General features: G+C 45.8%; 1 protein-coding gene across 3 annotated transcripts in view; it reads left to right on the top strand.

Annotated features, from left to right (window-relative positions):
• ANAPC4 (anaphase promoting complex subunit 4) overlaps positions 1 to 17310 on the top strand; it is a 167857-nt gene extending 150547 nt beyond the window's left edge. For all 3 annotated transcript variants that reach the window (XM_063943580.1, XM_063943581.1, XM_063943582.1), the window contains exons 27-29: positions 1191 to 1361; positions 2079 to 2202; positions 17041 to 17310. In XM_063943580.1, coding sequence (XP_063799650.1) covers positions 1191 to 1361; positions 2079 to 2202; positions 17041 to 17238 — 493 coding nt within the window. In that variant the 3' untranslated portion in view covers positions 17239 to 17310. The remainder of the gene's footprint in view (positions 1 to 1190; positions 1362 to 2078; positions 2203 to 17040) is intronic.
• The last annotated feature ends 1847 nt before the right edge of the window (positions 17311 to 19157 follow it).

Raw genomic sequence — 19157 nt, 5'->3', positions numbered from 1 at the left:
AATGTCAGCTCTTCCGGGCACAGTTTCCTTAACTGAGGTCTGGAGGAGGGGCATAGAGGGAGGAGCCAGTGCACACCAGATAGTACTAAATCTTTCTTTAGAGTGCCCAGTCTCCTGCGGAGCCCGTCTATTCCCTATGGTCCTTACGGAGTCCCCAGCATCCACTACGGACTACGAGAAATAGAATTACCGGTGAGTAAATTCTTATTATTTCACCCCTCCTCTGCCCCATACCCTAACCCGCACCATGCCTGGGGTGGTGGCTAAGGCTAAGTTTCAGTGGGTGGTGCTTAGGGTTAGGGCTAGTGGGTGTTGAGCTAACTCTCCCCTCCAGTGCCTAACCCCCAGGCCCTAAACCTAACCATCACCCTGATACTTACCTTCGGGATGTCAGTGGTCAGCTGCCGAGATGCTGACCGCATCCCAATTGAAAGGCTCCTCTCCTGTCTATATCGCTTAACTGTGGCCTCCTCCCCTGGTGCGGAAGAGGAACAGTTGAGATGATAAAGTAAGGCAGGTCACCAGCTCCAGACATTGGTACTTTAAAGCCTGGACACTATCAACAAAAACAACTTGCCGACATGCTCTGTTCCTGTGATCCCCAACCAGTGCGTCAGCTCATTTGTGTTTTAGAAAGCAAACGGCTGATGTGAAGTTTAGTTATATAGGAAAAATATGTTCGTAATTTAAATTCTAAACAATAACATATAGAATATAGCTTAAATGACATTTTGTATAATCGTTCTAAACTTGCCTTGCTTTTTGCCTTGCTTTTTATATGTTTATTTCATTTATTCACTATATAAGGTTTTGTTTATTACAATACTTAAGCTTTGGGTGTCACACAAAAAGTAATCACAAATAACAGCCCAAATATTCCCAGCATCCAAAATACTGGTCAGAAATAACTGTACCTATATCACAGGTGATCTATAGGGTCGGTGCTGAAATGGAGGCGTACGGGATGGCTGCGGTCAGATCACCGGCCGCTTCATCCCGCTGTTTAGAATCCCAACAGGGGTCGGGGAGGAAGCTATCCCTTACCCCATAACCTTAACCCTCTCTTACTGCAGCCTAACCGTAGACACCCCCCCCCCCCCCCTTCCTCCGAAGCATGACCCTTACTGCGGGTGCCAAGCTACACCCCAAAAAAAAGGAACTGTAATTACTCTGCTGCTTATGATCTTCAGCCGGTACAGATTTCTAGATGCTCGCTTCTATGAAGATGATGTTGTCACTGTGATTCTGAGAGATAACACTGAGCAAGAAGGGAAGGATAGGATATTGGCTCTGCTCCCATTGTCCTCCGTGTATTCTGATGAAGCTACAGAATACCGGTTCATCAGAGATCCAACCAAGAGGTAAGCAGCCCTTCTCTCTGATGATATGCGGATTTTGCTTTGTAGTTACTATTTAGAATACATGGCTTTAGGGGTTGTCCTATAGATGCTTTTAGACCCGATTGTTCCAGAACTGAAGTCACTTAAACAATTTGTTCCAGCCCTTACGTGTCTCTAATCCAGTGATGGGCTACCCAGTATTCTTCATAGGACACACATGCATCCCTTGCACCTACGAAAGGGCCAGGCATTACCGTTAATTGCAAGAACTAAAAAAAAGCCCCCAAACAACCCTGGCGCACCAAATTAAACTGCACTCACTTCGCTCTCACTTGCTCCAAAATTATGCATGCCCTCAGACCCTCACCTATCACAAAATTCTCCCAGAAGCCCTCAGATTCCTAATTTGCTGTGAAATGCCCCACATACCCAAAATGTCACTTGTAACTTGCCACGTACCCTGTCAGACCTCCCCCATATGACCTCACACATTTATTACATGTAATAAAATACTGTCTCTATAGAGCCCACCGATTGGTTGTGCTGGCATCCTCCCTGCAGGGCATAGGTCAGAGCCGGGAGAGAGCGGAGGCTGCGGGTAAGGGCTTGTCTGGCCACCTTTGCCCAGCTCCAATCTCGTGTCTATAAATGCACATCACATCAACCGGTTTCCTGAAGTGTTTTGTATATTCATTGGACACATGTTTTACTGATGTCTATTTCCGTGGCGTTTTACAGAGTAGAAGAGCAGTGTGCTGACATTCCCACCCGCACCGTGTTCTTGGAGAGTCAGTGGCGCCTGATGGAAAATATGAAAGCTCAGTATGTGTCTGTGAACGGAATACGCAAGGTAGCATGTGTGGTAAGTCTACCTACAGATCGTAGTTTTATTATTTTCCTCTATTTGTAAGGCCCTGCCGGACAGTGGAGAAAATGGAGCATATATATGAATCTTTTGCAGATTGTCTTGGAACATACTGTAAAATATTTATTATTTTTATTTATTAACAGTTTTTATTATAGCGCAGCAAATCCGTCGCGCTTTACAATTGGATGCATTGATAAAACAAAAACGGGGTTATAAACAAACAGTCATAGAGGTAGGAAGGCCCTGCTCGCAAGCTTACAATCTATAGGGAAATAGGCACTGATACAGAAGGAAAGGCACTAATGCATATTTGTACACTGGATTGCAAAGGTTCTAGGTGGGTTGCATGATATCACATCACAGCAATGATGAACCCTGGTCAGAAAGAAGGGAAAGTGAAGAAAGAGAAAATATGTGGAAGATATGTGCGGACTGTATAGTGGGGATATAATCGGATAGGAAAGCTTATGAAGGTTGAGTGAGCGGTTCTGGAATGTAATAAGCTAGCCTGAAGAGGTGAGTTTTCAGGGAACGTTTGAAGGTTTGGAGACAGGGGAGAGTCTTATTGTGCGTTGTAGGGCATTCCACAGAGTGGGTGCAGCCCGAAGAAAGTCCTGCGATCGTGCATGAGAGCAAGTAATGAGTGTGAATGAGAGACGTAGATCTTGTGAAGAGCGGAGAGGTCGGGTTGGGAGATATTTTGGGAAGAGCAAAGAGATGTAGGTGAAGTATGGTTAATGACCTTATGTGTGAGTAAAAGTATTTTAAATTGAATACGGTAGAATACAGGTAACCAAAGGAGGGACTGACAGAGTGGATCTGCAGACGATGAACGTCTAGCAAGGCAGATTAGCCTCGCAGCTGCATTCAGAATTGATTGTAGAGGTGAAAGTCTCTTTTTGGTAAGACCAGTAAGAAGACTATTGCAGTAATCAATGCGGGAGATGATGAGTGCATGGATTAGAGTTTTTGCAGTGTCTTGTGTAAGGTATGGTCATATTTTAGATATGTTTTTCTCATACGTCCTAGAGGATGCAGGGGTCCACTTCATGACCATGGGGTATAGACGGTTCCGCAGGAGCCATGGGCACTCTTAAGACTTTTCAATGGGTGTGAACTGGCTCCTCCCTCTATGCCCCTCCTCCAGACCTAAGTTTTAGAAATGTGCCCAGGCAGACTGGATGCACTCTAGGGGAGCTCTCCTGAGCTTCTCTGAAAAGACTTATGTTAGGTTTTTTGTTTTCAGGTAGAACTGCTGGCAACAGTCTCCCTGCTTCGTGGGACTGAGGGGGCAGAAGTAGGAACCAACTTCCTGAAGAGTTTCATGGCTCTGCTTCTGGCTGACAGGACACCATTAACTCCTGAAGGGTACTGAACGCTAGCCGTGTCTAGATGCTCACTCCCACAGCACGCCGTCACCCCCCTCACAGAGCCAGAAGTCAGAAGACAGGTGAGTATAAGAAGACAGATCTTCTATCAAGAAAAGTGACGGCTGAGGTACAGCGCGGCTGGCGGGAGCGCAGCGCGCCATTGCTACCCACACACACAGGCACTGCAGGGCGCGGGGGGGGGGGGGGGGCAGCAAAAACACCTCTATAAACTGGCAAAAAGGGGGCATAAGATGCCCAGGCACAGCCCTACCCCCCCTAGTATAAATATTATGAAAAGTTTCTGAGGTAAAAAGGGCGGAGCTTCTTCCTCAGGCAGCCAGCACACTGCTCAGTGCCATATTCTCTCTCCTCAGGCTGCAGAGACATCGCTGGTCCTTCTTCACTTCTGACTACAAGTATCAGGGTGCAAAGGGGGGTGGCACAGGCGAATTTGGTGCTTTACAAGTGTGTTTTACTGTGTAAAAAGCGCTGCATGTCAGTGGGCATTCTGTGTTCACAGGCATTAGATACTGGCGCTGGGGTTGTGAACTGGCTGCTCCTAAACTGTCCCTCTGACAGATTTTACTGTGGGTCTGTCCCCTATAAGTCCCAGTGTGTCTGTGTGTGTGTTGTACACGTGTGTAAGACATGTCAGAGGCAGGGAGTTCCTCCCCGGAGGAAACCATTTTAGGGACACAGAAGTGTAATGTGGTGGCGCTGCCGGCACACCAAGAGCTTGCATGGGTGAAAGAAATACGTGATAGTATGCATCATATCAATAGGAGATTAGATAAAACTGAATCTCATGCTGAGTGCTGGAGAAAATCTGTGGAGGATGTGATTTTTCAGGGCTCTGTTCTTCCATCTGCAGGCGACCCCTCTGGGTCACATAAGAGACCATTTGCAAATATTGTGAATACTGATACCGACACGGACACTGATTCTTGTGTCGACTATAGTGACTCCAGAGAAATAGATCATAAATTGGCAAAAAATATACAATATATGATTGTGGCTGTAAGGGATGTTCTGGAAGTCACGGAAGCCACTCCTGTACCTCAGGAGAAGGCTTATTTCTCACTTTCCCTCCTTCCCACGAGTGTAATACACTCTTTGAAGGGATGTGGGTGAATCCCGAAAAGAAATTTCGTATTCCCAAGAGAATTCAGATAGCTTATCCTTTCCCGGTGGAGGACAGGAAAAAATGGGAGTCACCCCCTGTGTTAGACAGTGCACTGTCCAGGTTGACAAAGAAGGTAATTCTCCCTGCACCTGGCACGGCTTCACTAAAAGAGCCGGCAGACCGAAAGATGGAAACTACATTGAAATCCATTTATGTTGCCAATGGTACGCTGCTCAGGCCCACAATTGCTTGCGCGTGGGTGAGTCGCGCTATTGAAAAATGGTCAAAGCGTGTCATCAGAAATTGACACGATTGATAAATATGAGATACTCCTTAAGTTAGGGAATATCAAAGACGCTGCCGCATACATGCTAGAAGCGATGAAAGATATTGGACTCTTGAGTTCACAAGCCGCTACCATGGCAGTGTCGGTTCAGTGGGTGTTGTGGATTCGCCAGTGGAACGCGGATGCAGATTCCAAAAGAAATATGGAGGCTCTCCCATATAAAGGTGAGGCCTTATTTGGCGATGGACTGGATGCGTTAGTCTCAGCGGCTACCGCAGGTAAGTCGACATTTTTGCCCTCTGCGCCTGCACCGGCAAAAAAGGCATATCACCCACACATGCAGTCCTTTCGGCCCAATAAATACAAAAAAGTGAGAGGTTCCCCCTTCTTTGCGGGTAGGGGAAGGGGAAAGGGAAAGAAGTCCACAGCAGCTTCAGGTTCCCAGGAGCAGAAGTCTACCCCTACTTCTGCCAAATCTTCAGCATGACGCTGGGGCTCCATTGCGGGAGGCCGCTTGGGTGGGGGCACGTCTCAAACTGTTCAGCCAAGGTTGGATTCTGTCTGGTCTGGATCCCTGGGTGTTGCAAATAGTGTCCTAGGGATACAAGCTGGAGTTTCAAGACGTTTCCCCATGCCGATTTTTCAAATCGACCGTGCCAGCTTCTCTTCCAGAAAGGGAAGCAGTAACAGCGGCAATCCAAAAATTATGCCAGGATCAGGTCATAGTCCTGGTACCTTTGTCACAACAAGGGGAGGGGTTTTATTCAAGCCTTTTTTTAGTTCCGAAGCCGGACGGCTCGGTCAGACCGATCCTAAACCTGAAAAATCTGAATCTACTTGAAACGATTCAAGTTCAAAATGGAATCACTGAGGGCAGTGATTTCCAGTCTGGAGGAGGGGGACTACATGGTGTCTGTAGACATAAAAGATGCTTACCTGCATGTTCCCATTTATCCTCCTCACCAGGCTTATCTGAGATTCGCGGTTCAGGATTGCCATTACTAATTCCAGACGTTACCTTTCGGTCTCTCCACGGCGCCGAGGGTATTCACCAAGGTGATGGCAGAGATGATGGTTCTCCTGCATCAAAAAGGAGTCAATATAATTCCTTATCTAGACGATCTCCTGATAAAGGCGAGATCCAGGGAGCAGTTGTTACAAAACATCACACTCTCCCTGTCAATACTCCAACAACACGGTTGGATCATAAATTATCCAAAGTCACAGTTGGAACCGACGACAAGATTGTCTTTTCTCGGGATGATTCTGGACACAGAAGTTCAGAGAGTATTTCTTCCGGTGGAAAAGGTTCTGGAAATCCAGAAAATGGTAAAACAGATATTGAAACCATCGAGTGTGTCGATCCATCAGTGCATTCGGTTGTTGGGGACGATGGTGGCGGCCTACGAGGCCATACAGTTTGGTAGGTTCCATGCCAGGGTATTCCAGTGGGACCTGTTGGACAAGTGGTCGAGATCCCACCTACACAGGCACCGGAAGATAATCCTGTCGTCAAAAGCCAGGATTTTGCTCCTGTGGTGGCTACACAGTTCTCACCTACTAGAGGGACGCAGGTTCAGGATTCAGGACTGGGTCCTGGTAACCACGGATGCAAGTCTCCGAGGCTGGGGAGCTGTCACTCAGGGAAAGCTTCCAAGGAAAATGGTCAAGTCAGGAAGCCTGCCTTCACATAAACGTGCTGGAATTGAGAGCCATTTACAACAGCCTTCAACAAGCGTTACATCTTCTTCAAGATCATTCCGTGCAGATCCAGTCGGACAATGTAACAGCAGTCGCGTACATAAACAGGCAGAGCGGCAATGGCAGAGGTGACGAAGATCCTCCTCTGGGCAGAAAGACATGTAAAGGCTCTGTCGGCAATTTTCATTCCGGGAGTAGACAACTGGGAAGCAGACTTCCTCAGCAGACACGATCTCCATCCAGGAGAGTGGGGCCTCCACCAAGAAATCTTTGCAGAGGTGACAAGTCTTTGGGGAGTTCCTCAAGTAGACATGATGGCATCTCGTCTCAACAAGAAGCTTCAGAAATATTGTTCCAGGTCGAGAGACCCTCAAGCAATAGCAGTGGATGCGCTAGTGGCCCAGTGGGTGTTCCGGTCGGTGTATGTCTTCCCTCCACTTCCGCTGATCCCAAAGGTGCCCAGGATCATAAGAGAACAAGAGTTCGAGCAATCTTCATTGCCCCAGACTGGCCAAGGAGGGCTTGGTACCCAGATCTTCAGGAGTTGCTAATAGAAGATCCTCGGCCTCTTCCTCATCGCGAGGACCTGCTGCAGCAGGGGCCGTGCGTGTATCAAGACTTACCGCGGCTACGTTTGACGGCATGGCTGTTGAGCGCCGGATCCTAGCCCGTAAGGGTATTCCCAAGGAAGTCATCCCCACCCTTATTCAGGCCAGGAAAGGAGTAACGTCGAATTATTACCATCGTATTTGGAGAAAATATGTGTCTTGGTGTGAATCCAAGAAGGCTCTTACGGAAGAGTTTCAGTTGGGACGTTTTCTCCATTTTCTGCAGGCTGGTGTGGAGGCGGGCCTCCGATTGGGGTCAATCAAGGTCCAGATTTCGGCCTTGTCAGTGTTCTTCCAAAAACAATTGGCCTCTCTTCCATAGGTTCAGACCTTCGTGAAAGGGGTTCTGCACATCCAGCATCCATTTGTGCCTCCAGTGGCACCATGGGACCTTAATGTGGTGTTGCAGTTTCTTCAATCGGATTGGTTTGAGCCTCTACAAGAGATAGAGTTGAAGTTTCTCACTTGGAAAGTGGTGATGCTTTTGGCATTGGCATCCGTACGGCGGGTGTCTGAGTTGGAGGCCTTGTCTCACAAGAGCCCTTTCCTGATCTTCCATGAAGATAGGGCAGAGTTGAGAACTCGTCAACTTCCAAAGGTGGTTTCATCTTTCCACATAAACCAACCTATTGTGGTGCCAGTAGTTACTGACACGTTCACTGAGTCAAAGTCTCTAGATGTGGTTAGAGCTTTGAAGATTTATGTTGCTAGAACAGCTCGAGTACGGAAAACAGAGTCTTTGTTTGTCCTGTATGCTCCCAACAAGATTGGGTGTCCTGCTTCCAAGCAGACTATTGCGCGTTGGATCAGAAGTACGATTCAGCACGCTCATACTACGGCTGGATTGCCGTTACCGACGTCGGTGAAGGCCCATTCCACTAGGAAGGTGGGCTCATCCTGGGCGGCTGCCCGGGGGGTCTCGGCATTGCAACTCTGACGAACAGCTACTTGGTCGGGGTCAAACACATTTACAAAATTCTACAAGTTTGACACCTTGGCCGATAAAGACCTCAAGTTCGGTCAATCGGTGCTGCAGGGTCATCCGCACTCTCCCGCCCATACTGGAGCTTTGGTATAAACCCCATAGGCATGAAGTGGACCCCAGCATCCTCTAGGACGTATGAGAAAACAGGATTTTAATACCTACCGGTAAATCCTTTTCTCCTAGTCCGTAGAGGATGCTGGGCGCCCGTCCCAGTGCGTACTTTACCTTCAGTTTTGTTATTAGAGTTACACATGTTGTGTTTTATTAGTTTTCAGCATGTTGCTGTAATTGGTTCATGACTGTTGGCGTGTGTTCTGTTGAATGCCATGTTGTGCGGCATGGTTGAGGTGTGAGCTGGTATGTATCTCACCATTAGTATTAAAGGTAATCCTTTCCTCGAAATGTCCGTCTCCCTGGGCACAGTTCCTATAACTGAGGTCTGGAGGAGGGGCATAGAGGGAGGAGCCAGTGCACACCCATTGAAAAGTCTTAAGAGTGCCCATGGCTCCTGCAGAACCGTCTATACCCCATGATCATGAAGTGGACCCCAGCATCCTCTACGGACTAGGAGAAAAGGACTTACCGGTAGTTATCAAAATCCTGTTTTTAGATGCATGTAAATTGATTTTGATACAAATTGAATATGGGGAGTAAAGGACAGTTCTGAGTCAAGTATGACACCTACAGATGGGTCCTCCGTTATCTTGGCTGGCTGAGGCGTTAGTCGCGATCGGGCATATGCAGCGTACCGGGGCGCAGGGAGGCGCGCCTAGTCGCAGGGAGGCGCGCCTAGTCGCAGGGAGGCGCACAGAGCGTTTGTCGTTACCTTTAAGTGTAATAGCTGCGATCATCCACCAGATGTCGTTTTTTACAATCACCACTACGCATGCGTATGGTCTCCCGTAAAATACTATACTGAAATACATAGTAAGAACTACTTTACTAGTGCGTCTCATTACGCTACATTATTTCATACAGTATATAACAGTATTTACAGTACAGACGCAACTAGTACAGCATATGCAGATGCAAATAAACGTGATAAAGCCACAGTATGGTCCATTTAGAGTACTTTAGGAATATGTGAGCGTCCAAGTCAGAGAAATCAACATAAAACCAGTAGTGTACACAGACGCAAACAGACGTGTTACTGTAAATGCACATGTTGCCTATTGATGTTAGGGATATTGTAGGTTAGCGTCCTAATCCCGTAGCCATTACGGCATAATCAAAACCAATGGACTTATTCATCTGTCGGCGGCTAAGTGTCCGAGTGGTGAAGTGTTCCGCTTCCTATGCTTAGAGTCCAGGGTTCGATTCCTAAAGTACGAATGCATGAAAGTTTCTTCCAGACACTTTATTTTTTTTATTTTTATATCTATCGTACTGTAGTATACTTTCACATTCAATACAAGTGTGCACACAAGTTTTACATAAAGCAGGGCAAAGCTGCAGGAGCGTTTTTACTGTTAAGGTTCTATGCACCGTACGTTACACATACAATTCTGAAGCAGGGCAGACTCAATTGAAATGGCTACCGCCTGTGACTCCTTGCCCCATGGAGGCACTCGGCTATGGAGCAAGTAACAGCACAGGTTTTGCAGGTTATGGGCCGATGCTGAAGAAGCGTCACAATCCCCTAGCTAAAATACACATGGGCGATAGGGAGAAGCGAGGTCTGTTCACATAATGATACACCGGACTCGATCGCATCGCAAAGTGACAATATGTCGGAGGCACGTGAAACCCCGGCTTGTGGCATCACTCAGCTATGGAGCGAGCGACGGCATAGGTTTTGCAGGCTATGGGCCAATGCTGATGGAGCGTCACAATCCCCTAGCTAAAATACAGTGCACAGGGGCGATAGGGATAAGCGAGGTCTATGCACATAACAATACACTGGACTCGATCGCATCGCAAAGTGACAAAATGTCCGAGGCACGTGAACCCCCGCCTTGTGGCAGCACTTGGCTATGGAGCGAGCGACGGCATAGGTTTTGCAGGCTTTGGGCCAATGCTGAAGGAGCGTCACAATCCCCTAGCTAAATTACACAGGGGCGATAGAGATAAGCGAGCTTTATGCACATTACGGTACACCGGACTCGATCGCATAGCAAACTGACAAAATGGCCGCCGTCCGTGAACCCCCACCTCGTGGCAGCACTTGGCTATGGAGCGAGCGACGGCATAAGTTTTGCAGGCTACGGGACAATGCTGAAGGAGCATCACAATACCCAAGCTAAAATACACAGGGGCGATAGGGATAAGTGAGCTCTATGCACATTACGGTACACCGGACTCGATCTCATAGCAAACTGACAAAATGGCCGCCGCCATGAAGCCCCACCTCGTGGCAGCACTTGGCTATGGAGTGAGCGACTGTATAAGTTTTGCAGGCTACAGGGGGAATGCTGTAGGAGCGTCACAATCCCCTAGCTAAAATACACACGTATAGTACAGTAAGGATATTTATGTAAATATATAAATAATTGTAAACCGTTTATGCCTTAGGGGATTCAGACGCTCTTACAGTACATGTATTTCTAAAGCACGGTATTTTCCACCGCCTACCGCTACCCCCATCGACCTTCCCCCCCTGGGAGCCTGCACAGTTCATGCAGTAGACAGGGAGGGAATTCAGGTCAGGTACAATACACAAACGCCGACGATCTACAGTACTGCGTTGCTCAGTAAGTTGCGTCGGAATACACTAATTTATACTCATTACCGCTGTGTATTTGTATATAGCGGTATGAGTCACTCCTGCAGATTTACTCTGATTTATGTGAAACTTGTGTGCACCCTTCCATTGAATGTATAACAATGAAAAAAAATAATAAAAAATAGACTGTCACGGGAACACACACAAAAAAAAAAGGTTGGCACTTCCCTCCCATTGGTGTTGGTTTATGCCTTAGGGGACTTGGACGCTCATACAGTACATGTATTTCAAAAGCACGGTATTTTCCACCGCCTACACCCATCGCCCTTCCCCCCCTGGGTGCCTGCACAGTTCATGCAGTAGACAGGGAGGGAGTTCGGGTCAGGTACAATACACAAACGCCGACGATCTACAGTACTGCGTTGCTCAGTTAGTTGCGTCAGAATACACTAATTTATACTAATTACCGCTGTGTATTGTATATAGCGGAATGAGTCATTCCTCCAGATTTACTCTGATTTATGTGAAACCTGTGTGCACCCTTCCATTGAATGTATAACAAAGAAAAAATCAATAATAAAGTGAATGTCACGGTCACACACAAAAAAAAGAAAAAGGTTGGCACTTTGGGACTCAAACCCGGGACTCTCAGCGTGGGAGGCGGGAGCCTTCATTGCTAGCCCACGACGCTTCATGGGAGATTCACAAGTTCATGTGTAAAAGTACTGCAAAGAGTGAATCCTTCCCATTGGTGTTGGTGTATGCCTTAGGGGTCTCGGATGCTCATACATGTATTTCAAACGCACAGTATTTAGTGCACTGTACATACTTTAAAGTCAATGAGCTACATTATTCATTTCACACATTAGTTGCGTCTGCATACACAATCTTGCGTCTGCATACACAAGTGTTTTAACATGCACGTTTGTGTCTGTATAAACTATTTATTTGTTTTTTTAACGCTCTCCGTCTGACCATTGGTCACCATCTATTACCATTACAGTCGTCACTGACCATTTGCCAGAGCTTGTAGATCCATCCGCCGCTATTCGATCTAAAGTACTGGATTAGTGGAGCATTAGCCACCCAATGGTGGAGATGTGTATTGCATGCTGAGTATCTAGTCGCGCCTCAACGCCTAGGCGTGACTAAACCTCCGTCTAGGCGCAGAAACAGTCAAGATAACGGAGGACCCATCTATAGGTAGTGAGCTTGTGGTGTGGGGTTGATTGTTGAGTTCTCGACAGTGATAGAGATATCAGGTTGGTAACTACTATTGGCTGGTGGAAATATAAGTAACTCTGTTTTGTAAATATTAAGTTTGAGGTGGCGAGATGACATCCAAGATGAAACAGCAGAAAGGCATTCAGTGACCCTGACCAATACAGATGGTGACAAATCTGGGGAGGATAGGTAGATTTCAGTATCATCAGCGTACAGATGATACTGAAATCCAAAAGAGCTGATTAGTTTACCAAGAGATGAGGTATAGATTGAGAAAAACAGAGGACCTAATACAGAGCCTTGTGGTACTCCAACTGAAAGAGGTAGCGAAGAGGAGGTGGATTCAGAGAAGTGAACACTGAAGGAGCAATTAGATAGGAGGAATGTCTTGAAGACCTAGGGATTGTAGTGTTTGTATGAGAAGAGAATGGTCAACAGTGTCAAATGCAGCAGATAGATCTAGAAGAATAAGAAGTGAATAAGGCCTTTGGACTTCGCAGTGACCAGATCATTCACTACTTTAGTCAGTGCTGTCTCTGTGGAGTATTGGGAACGAAAGCCTGACTGAAGTGGGTCAAATAAGTTGTGTGATTTAAGAAAGTGTGTGAGGCGAGTGTAGGCAAGTCTCTCAAGTAGCTTGGAGAGGCATGGTAGCTGAGAGATGGGACGGTAGTTTGAGACAGAGTTGGGTTCAGAATTTTGTTTTTTTCATAATGGGAGTAATCAGCGCATGCTTGAACAGTGAAGGAAAGATACCAGTAGAGAGAGAGATTACAGATGTTAGTTAAGGTTGGGATGAGCACAGGAGACAGAGATTTACTTACTTGTGAGGGTATAGGCTCAAGAGTAGAGGTAGTAGAGTAGCAGGATGAGAAGAGTGTTGACACTTCATCTTCATTTGTGGGATCAAATGAGGAGAGAGTGCCAGAGGGTTCAGGTAGAGAATTGAGCAGGTCGCTGGCTGAGGAAGAGCATACCATTTCATCTCGGATCTTATCAATCTTGTCCTTGAAGTAGGAAGCAAGATCTTGCGCCTTGATAGTGGCGATGAGATGAGAGTTTGGAAATATGTTTGTTTGGCAGAGTCCAGGGCATTTCGATAAGAGTGGTAGACAGTCTTACAGTATATGTGAGAAAGTCGCTTTATGCCACTGACGTTCAGCTTTCCATGAGAGTTTTTGTAGGTGTCTTGTTAATTTAGAGTGCCAAGGTTGACATCTAGACTTGCGTGGAGTGTGATGGGTAGATGGAGCCACTTGGTCAAGGGCTATTTCTAGGGTCTGGTTCAGGTGAAGTAAATGCAGAATTAGGTGAGAGCAGTTGTTGCAGAGAGGTGGACAGTTCTTGAAAATTAATTGTGTTAATATTTCTGCGGGTTTGAGGAGGATTAGAGGACTTAAATGACTTTGAAGTTATGGTGGAGAGCATGCAGGTGAAAAGGTTGTGATCTGAGAGAGGGAAAGGAGTGTTAGTGAGTTCAAAAATGGAGCATAGTCTGGTAAATACTAGATCAAGGCAGTGGCCCTCCTGATGAATAGAGGAGTCAGTCTATTGGGAGAGGCCGAGCGGTTAGAGAGAGTAGTTTCAAGTCATGAGCAGCAGATTTTGGACTATCAATAGCAATATTGAAATCACCCATTATGATGGTGGAGATGTCAGAGGATAGGAAGTGAGGAGTCAGGCAGAAAAATCTTCCAGAAATTGTTTGGGTTGCCCAGGTGGGCGATAGATAGCTGCAAAACGTAGAGAGAAAGGAGTGTAAATCCTGATGGAATGTACTTCAAATGATGTGAATGTGAGTGATGGTATCGGTGGTAGAACTGTGTATGCGAAAGATTGGGAAAGTTAATAATCCATCCCCACCTCCTTTACTCTTACTAGGCCTGGAGGTGTATGTGAAGTGGAGACCACCATGTGACAGTGCTGCAGGGGAGGACGTGTCTGATTGTATGAGCCATGTTTCTGTTATAGCCAGCAGATTGAACTTGTTAGATATGAAGAGGTCATGGATGTATGTTAATTTGTTACAAATGGAGCATGCATTCCATAAGGCACATTTTAGTGATTTGGAGGGTGCAGGGAGACGTGATATTTAAGAGGTTGATTATTTACGTTTGCAGGGTTTCACTATATTTCATTGGTGGGTCTGGCAGTGCTATCAAAATGCATGCTAATTTAATTATTTATGGGGATGGTTGGGGGCATAAATTTAGGTTAAAAATGTGGCGTCAGTACTCGTGCCACATTTATCCTTTAGATTAGCATTAAAGATCTGCTTTTTACTTATAGAAAGAGGATGAGGGAGGAGACCGCACACCAGCTAAGATATATGAATGTTTATAAGCTCCAGTAATAATTGAGATAGTCCTAACTGAAGACTAGGGTGATGCCATCGAACTAATTTTAGACATATATGAAAGAGACCGTAACCAGTTTCCTAAGACGCACACAAATTATCCAATGCTACTGTTATGTTCTGTTGCTCTTTTTCTATTAAAAACAGTGACATATACAAACAGGATGAAAATGAATACAGAGCGCTTGTAATTATGTAACTATTGTATGTAAGCTGTAATTAATGTTGCTATATCTGAGGTGATATTTAGTATCTATTTTTTAGCGCAATACCTGAAAGAAAAAAATGGTAGTCAGTATAATGTTTACAGCCCTTTTGTTCAATTGATGTGGTCCTCCGGTAAAGGAAGGGTTCCGTTTTTGTCGTGCAGGAAGGAGCAGTTCTTATCGAAAATGTTCTCTGTACGCCAACTTTCCCTATGCTACCAACCATGTCCGTGACGGTGCTGGACGTAGGTTTTCTCCTCCGGCTGGTTCCCCCGCTCCGGCCGCGGCTCCTGTGCACTGTGCAGCGCGATGTTTGTTGTGGAGTCCCGGTATGATTAGCAGCTTATGTATGCTCGGCAGCGTGATCTGGGAGTGAAGCCCAGTACCTGATTCTCCATTTGCGGCGCTCCCAACGTAAAGCTGTCTCACCCCTCCTGTGTCTCCGGCCAGCTGACTGACCCTACTTCTCCTGTATGAGACGCTACCTCTCCCGTATAGACAACTCACACAGCACATCTATATCCGTCTATATCGATATCTGCAGACAAAATTTGCAACAGAGTTGACCTGGCTGTGCAACATAGTGACCAAAGATACCAGTTTGCAGGGCTGGGGCGCAGTGACACAGGGTCTTCGTTTAGGGGGTTGAACTTGGACAAATGCCAGACCAATCCAATAAATGTATTGGGAGTTAAGGGCCATTCATATGGCTCTTCTTAGGAAATAGTCACACATTCGAGAAAAGCCATTCAAGTTCCAGTCGGACAATGCCCCGCCTTACATCCACAAAGGTGGAACATGCAGCTCAATGACGGATGCAGTCAAGATCTTTTGATGGCAGAATAACACGTGCCAATGATATATTAGCAATGTCCTTTCCTGGCGTAGACAAATGGGAAGTGAATTTTCAACAATGTTTATCCCTGGAAATGATCCCTTCAGCAGGAAGTCTTTGACCAGCTTGTGGACAAATGAGGTTTGCTGGAGGTAGACTTGATGTCCTCTCGATGCAACCACAAATTGCCACGCTACGGTGTGCACCCAAGGCATCAGAATGCAATCATGGTGGACGCAATGACGGTCTCCTGGAAGTTTTGCTTAGTGTTACTGTTTCAGCTGGTTATGCAGCACCCCCACGTGCTGAAATGGCAAAAGCACAGGTAGTTTCCCTCACCCTTTTAGCACTGAACTAGCCAAAGTGGTTGTGGTATGTTGACATCCTCAGCAAAGTGCTGGATTATCCTTAGCGACTGCCCAGCTGCCCCCAGTCAGGGCCCATTTTCCATGGCTCGGTTTGCTTTAATGGCATGACTGTTAAAGCCATGATTGTCTGAGCTAAGCGCTTCTCTGATCAGGTCATTCAGACCATAAGGGGTAAATTTACTAAAATGGGAGCCCATAGCAAGCAATCAGATTCTACTTCTCATTTATCTAGCACCTTCTAGAAGATAATACCTGGAATCTGATTGGTTGCTATGGGCGACATCCCATCTTAAACAGAACTCCCATCTTAGTAAATTTACCCTTAAGAGTTCCAGAAAGAGATCCACACCTGCAAATTACCATTGTATTGGAGGATTTACATCCCCTGGTGTGTACAAAAGCAAGCCCATACGTCTTTCTTCAACTTGACTTGTCTGCTGTCATTCCTGCAGGATGGCTTGGACAGTGGGTTGAAACGGTCTTCACTGAAAGTTCTGCTTCATGTCCAACCACCCTTTGTTCCTCCAGTTGCACCATGGGATCTCAGTTTAATTCTGTCTTCACTTCAAAAGCCACCTTTTGAACCCCTGGATATTATTGGTCTTAACTTTCTAACGTAGAAAGTTTTTTGCTGACCATATCATCTGCCGGCTCCGAGTGCCAACTTTTCCTCCAGCAGCAGAGATTCTATGGGTCTTCTTGATGTTGTCAGAGCCTTAAAGATCTTTGTGAAGAGATCTGCTGTATACCGTAAAACAGACAGCCTCCTGGTACTGTATGATGCACATATGACGTTAGCCATTGTCTGCCATGAGAAATATATACATACACCGAAATGGCTCTTGGGACTGTGACCTATTTCATCATTTGGCTTGCTGATTATTACAGGGTGGCTTTTGGGTTTTTTTTTTTTAATAAATGCATAGACATCCTTATATTATTGATGTTTACCCCTTTTGTGAGCACCTGGTGGAGCTGTAAAAAGGCTGTGTATGTATGTATATATGACTATGTATGTGGGTGTGTGTAATATATACATATATGTTTGTGTATGTATATTTTATGACTAATGTATGCTGCTATTTACTATATTATTTTTCTTATGTAGCTGAGCTCCAACTTGCGACACGTCCGAGTGTTTGAGATGGATGTGGAAGATGATGGTGAAGCTGATGAGGAAGAAGAGGGGGAATCTCATTCTCAGGATGTAACAGGGGAAGAGAGAGAGTTCTATCAGTCTACGGATGATGCACAGAACAGTTGCCAGGAAGCTGCAGATGTGACGGAAGAAAGTCTGGAACCTTGAGTTCAATTACAGTGTTGTGCATTTATGGACACCTTCCCTTTAATAAAACATTCCCTCTCTATATATTTCACATATACGGATCCCTATCATTATTGTTCCTAGAAGCCTTGTACTGGGATCAGTATGATTTACCTACAATCAAAATCCCGATGGTCAGCATACCGACAACAATTGACCGATGGTCACAATACAGACATGGTCAAAATACCGACATTTAAAATGTCGACATGGTCAAAATACCAACACTTAATATGTTGACCGGTCAAAAAGTCTACACAAGTGAAAAAATAATAATAATTGGTGTGTATATCGACAAAGGTCGACATGGACACAGTATAAGTGTACCGCGTCCCTTCGCATGGCTCGCTGCGCTCGGCACACTATTATATTCCCCCTCCAGGTCCACTGGGATGGTAAAGTGTGAACAAGTCGTTTTCAATGAAAAAAATCATCAAAAACTCATGTTGATTTTTTTTGACCTGTCGACATTTTAAATGTCTGTATTTTGACCTTGTCTGTCTTTTGACCATCGGTCAATGGTTGCCTGTATTTTGACCGTCGGGAGTTTGATTGTAGGTAAATTGACTGCATCTGATTCTCTTGAGTACAGCTTTAATGAGTGCTGATTCCTTTCCCCTTTTACAAGTGGCAGCATATTATTTCAAGAGTGTGTTTGCTTTGCATCAAAACACATTTACTAACATGATTTTTTTATATATTATTTTGTAAATGTTAGTAAATATGAGTGTTAGCCTCGGAAGCACATCGATTTAGATTGATTTCCCTTGATTTACAGTCAGTGAATATGTGAATATACCCCTTTGTCTTAAAAAGCTATACATAGCCACTTTGCATTGTAAGTTGCCCAAGGGTTCATTTTATTCTGGTTTCCTGCAAAAATATAACGCACAAACCTTATGTCACATAAGCCATTAGATAAACTACCTATGGTAGGGATGGACAGTCACAGGGCCCATACACATATTTAAGATGAATACTATATTGATAATGGCAAATGTACATCTCTGATCAACCAGAATATTTTAGATGGGTAGCTATCGTATTGATCATTTGAAAACCAGGCACCAGAATCAACTTCTATCCAGAGTTTAGGGAAATTTTCACGTGCATGAAAAAACTTTTCTCCTGCAGGGTCCACAGGGTATCCACAGGATACATTGGGATATGATGGAGCGACAACATATTTGCACCACACGGTCAAAGCTTTTCGGCCTCCCAGCATGCAATGGGCCCGTCCTTATATCCCCGCCTCCTGGTTCAGGCAAATCAGTTTTTTGTTTGGTGCAGCAGGAGCCGGTCAGAGGGCTGCTGGTTTTTAGCAGACATAAGCATTTTTTATTTTATTTTTATAGTCTTACTATTTTTCTGAGTGATCTTTCTAAACAGCGTCTTATACGTACCATAGAAAGAGTCGCTCCAACAACTCCCCGCCGGGTCGCGACAATGCTTACCCTTAAGTACAGTGCTGTTTCGGCGGGCGTCAGTGTCGGATGAACTAGCAAGTCCAGCAGACATTACCAGGCTGTGGCCGGAGCACGGGGAGAAGGTAAGGCATTGGTTCCGCTTAGAGGGGAACACGGACACAGCCGCACTGTTTTGGGAGGAGACTACCAAACAGTCGCTGGTACGGCTGCCACCTAGAGTGCACCAGCGCTAGGCCTTAGGGATCATAGGCTCCAGGGGTAGTATGAGGCAGCGATCCCTAGGGTTGATGTCAGCAGTGGGGAGTCAGATGCTCCCCTGGTCGCCCCTCCCCCCGGTTCATGACCAGTTTCCTCCCAGTCTCCCGCCATGAACTGTTTTTTCCGCTTCCGTCTGAGACGCTGTGTACTCGGGACCCAGTCGCAGTATAGGCAGCTTTGTGACTGGTGCGTCAGTGTTCACTTTGGCGTCTGTGT

Source organism: Pseudophryne corroboree, chromosome 10 (genome assembly GCF_028390025.1).
Source record: "Pseudophryne corroboree isolate aPseCor3 chromosome 10, aPseCor3.hap2, whole genome shotgun sequence".
In the NCBI taxonomy this organism is placed as follows: domain Eukaryota; kingdom Metazoa; phylum Chordata; class Amphibia; order Anura; family Myobatrachidae; genus Pseudophryne; species Pseudophryne corroboree.
The sequence above is the reverse complement of the archived record's forward strand: the minus strand, read 5'-3'. Positions and strand labels throughout refer to the sequence as shown.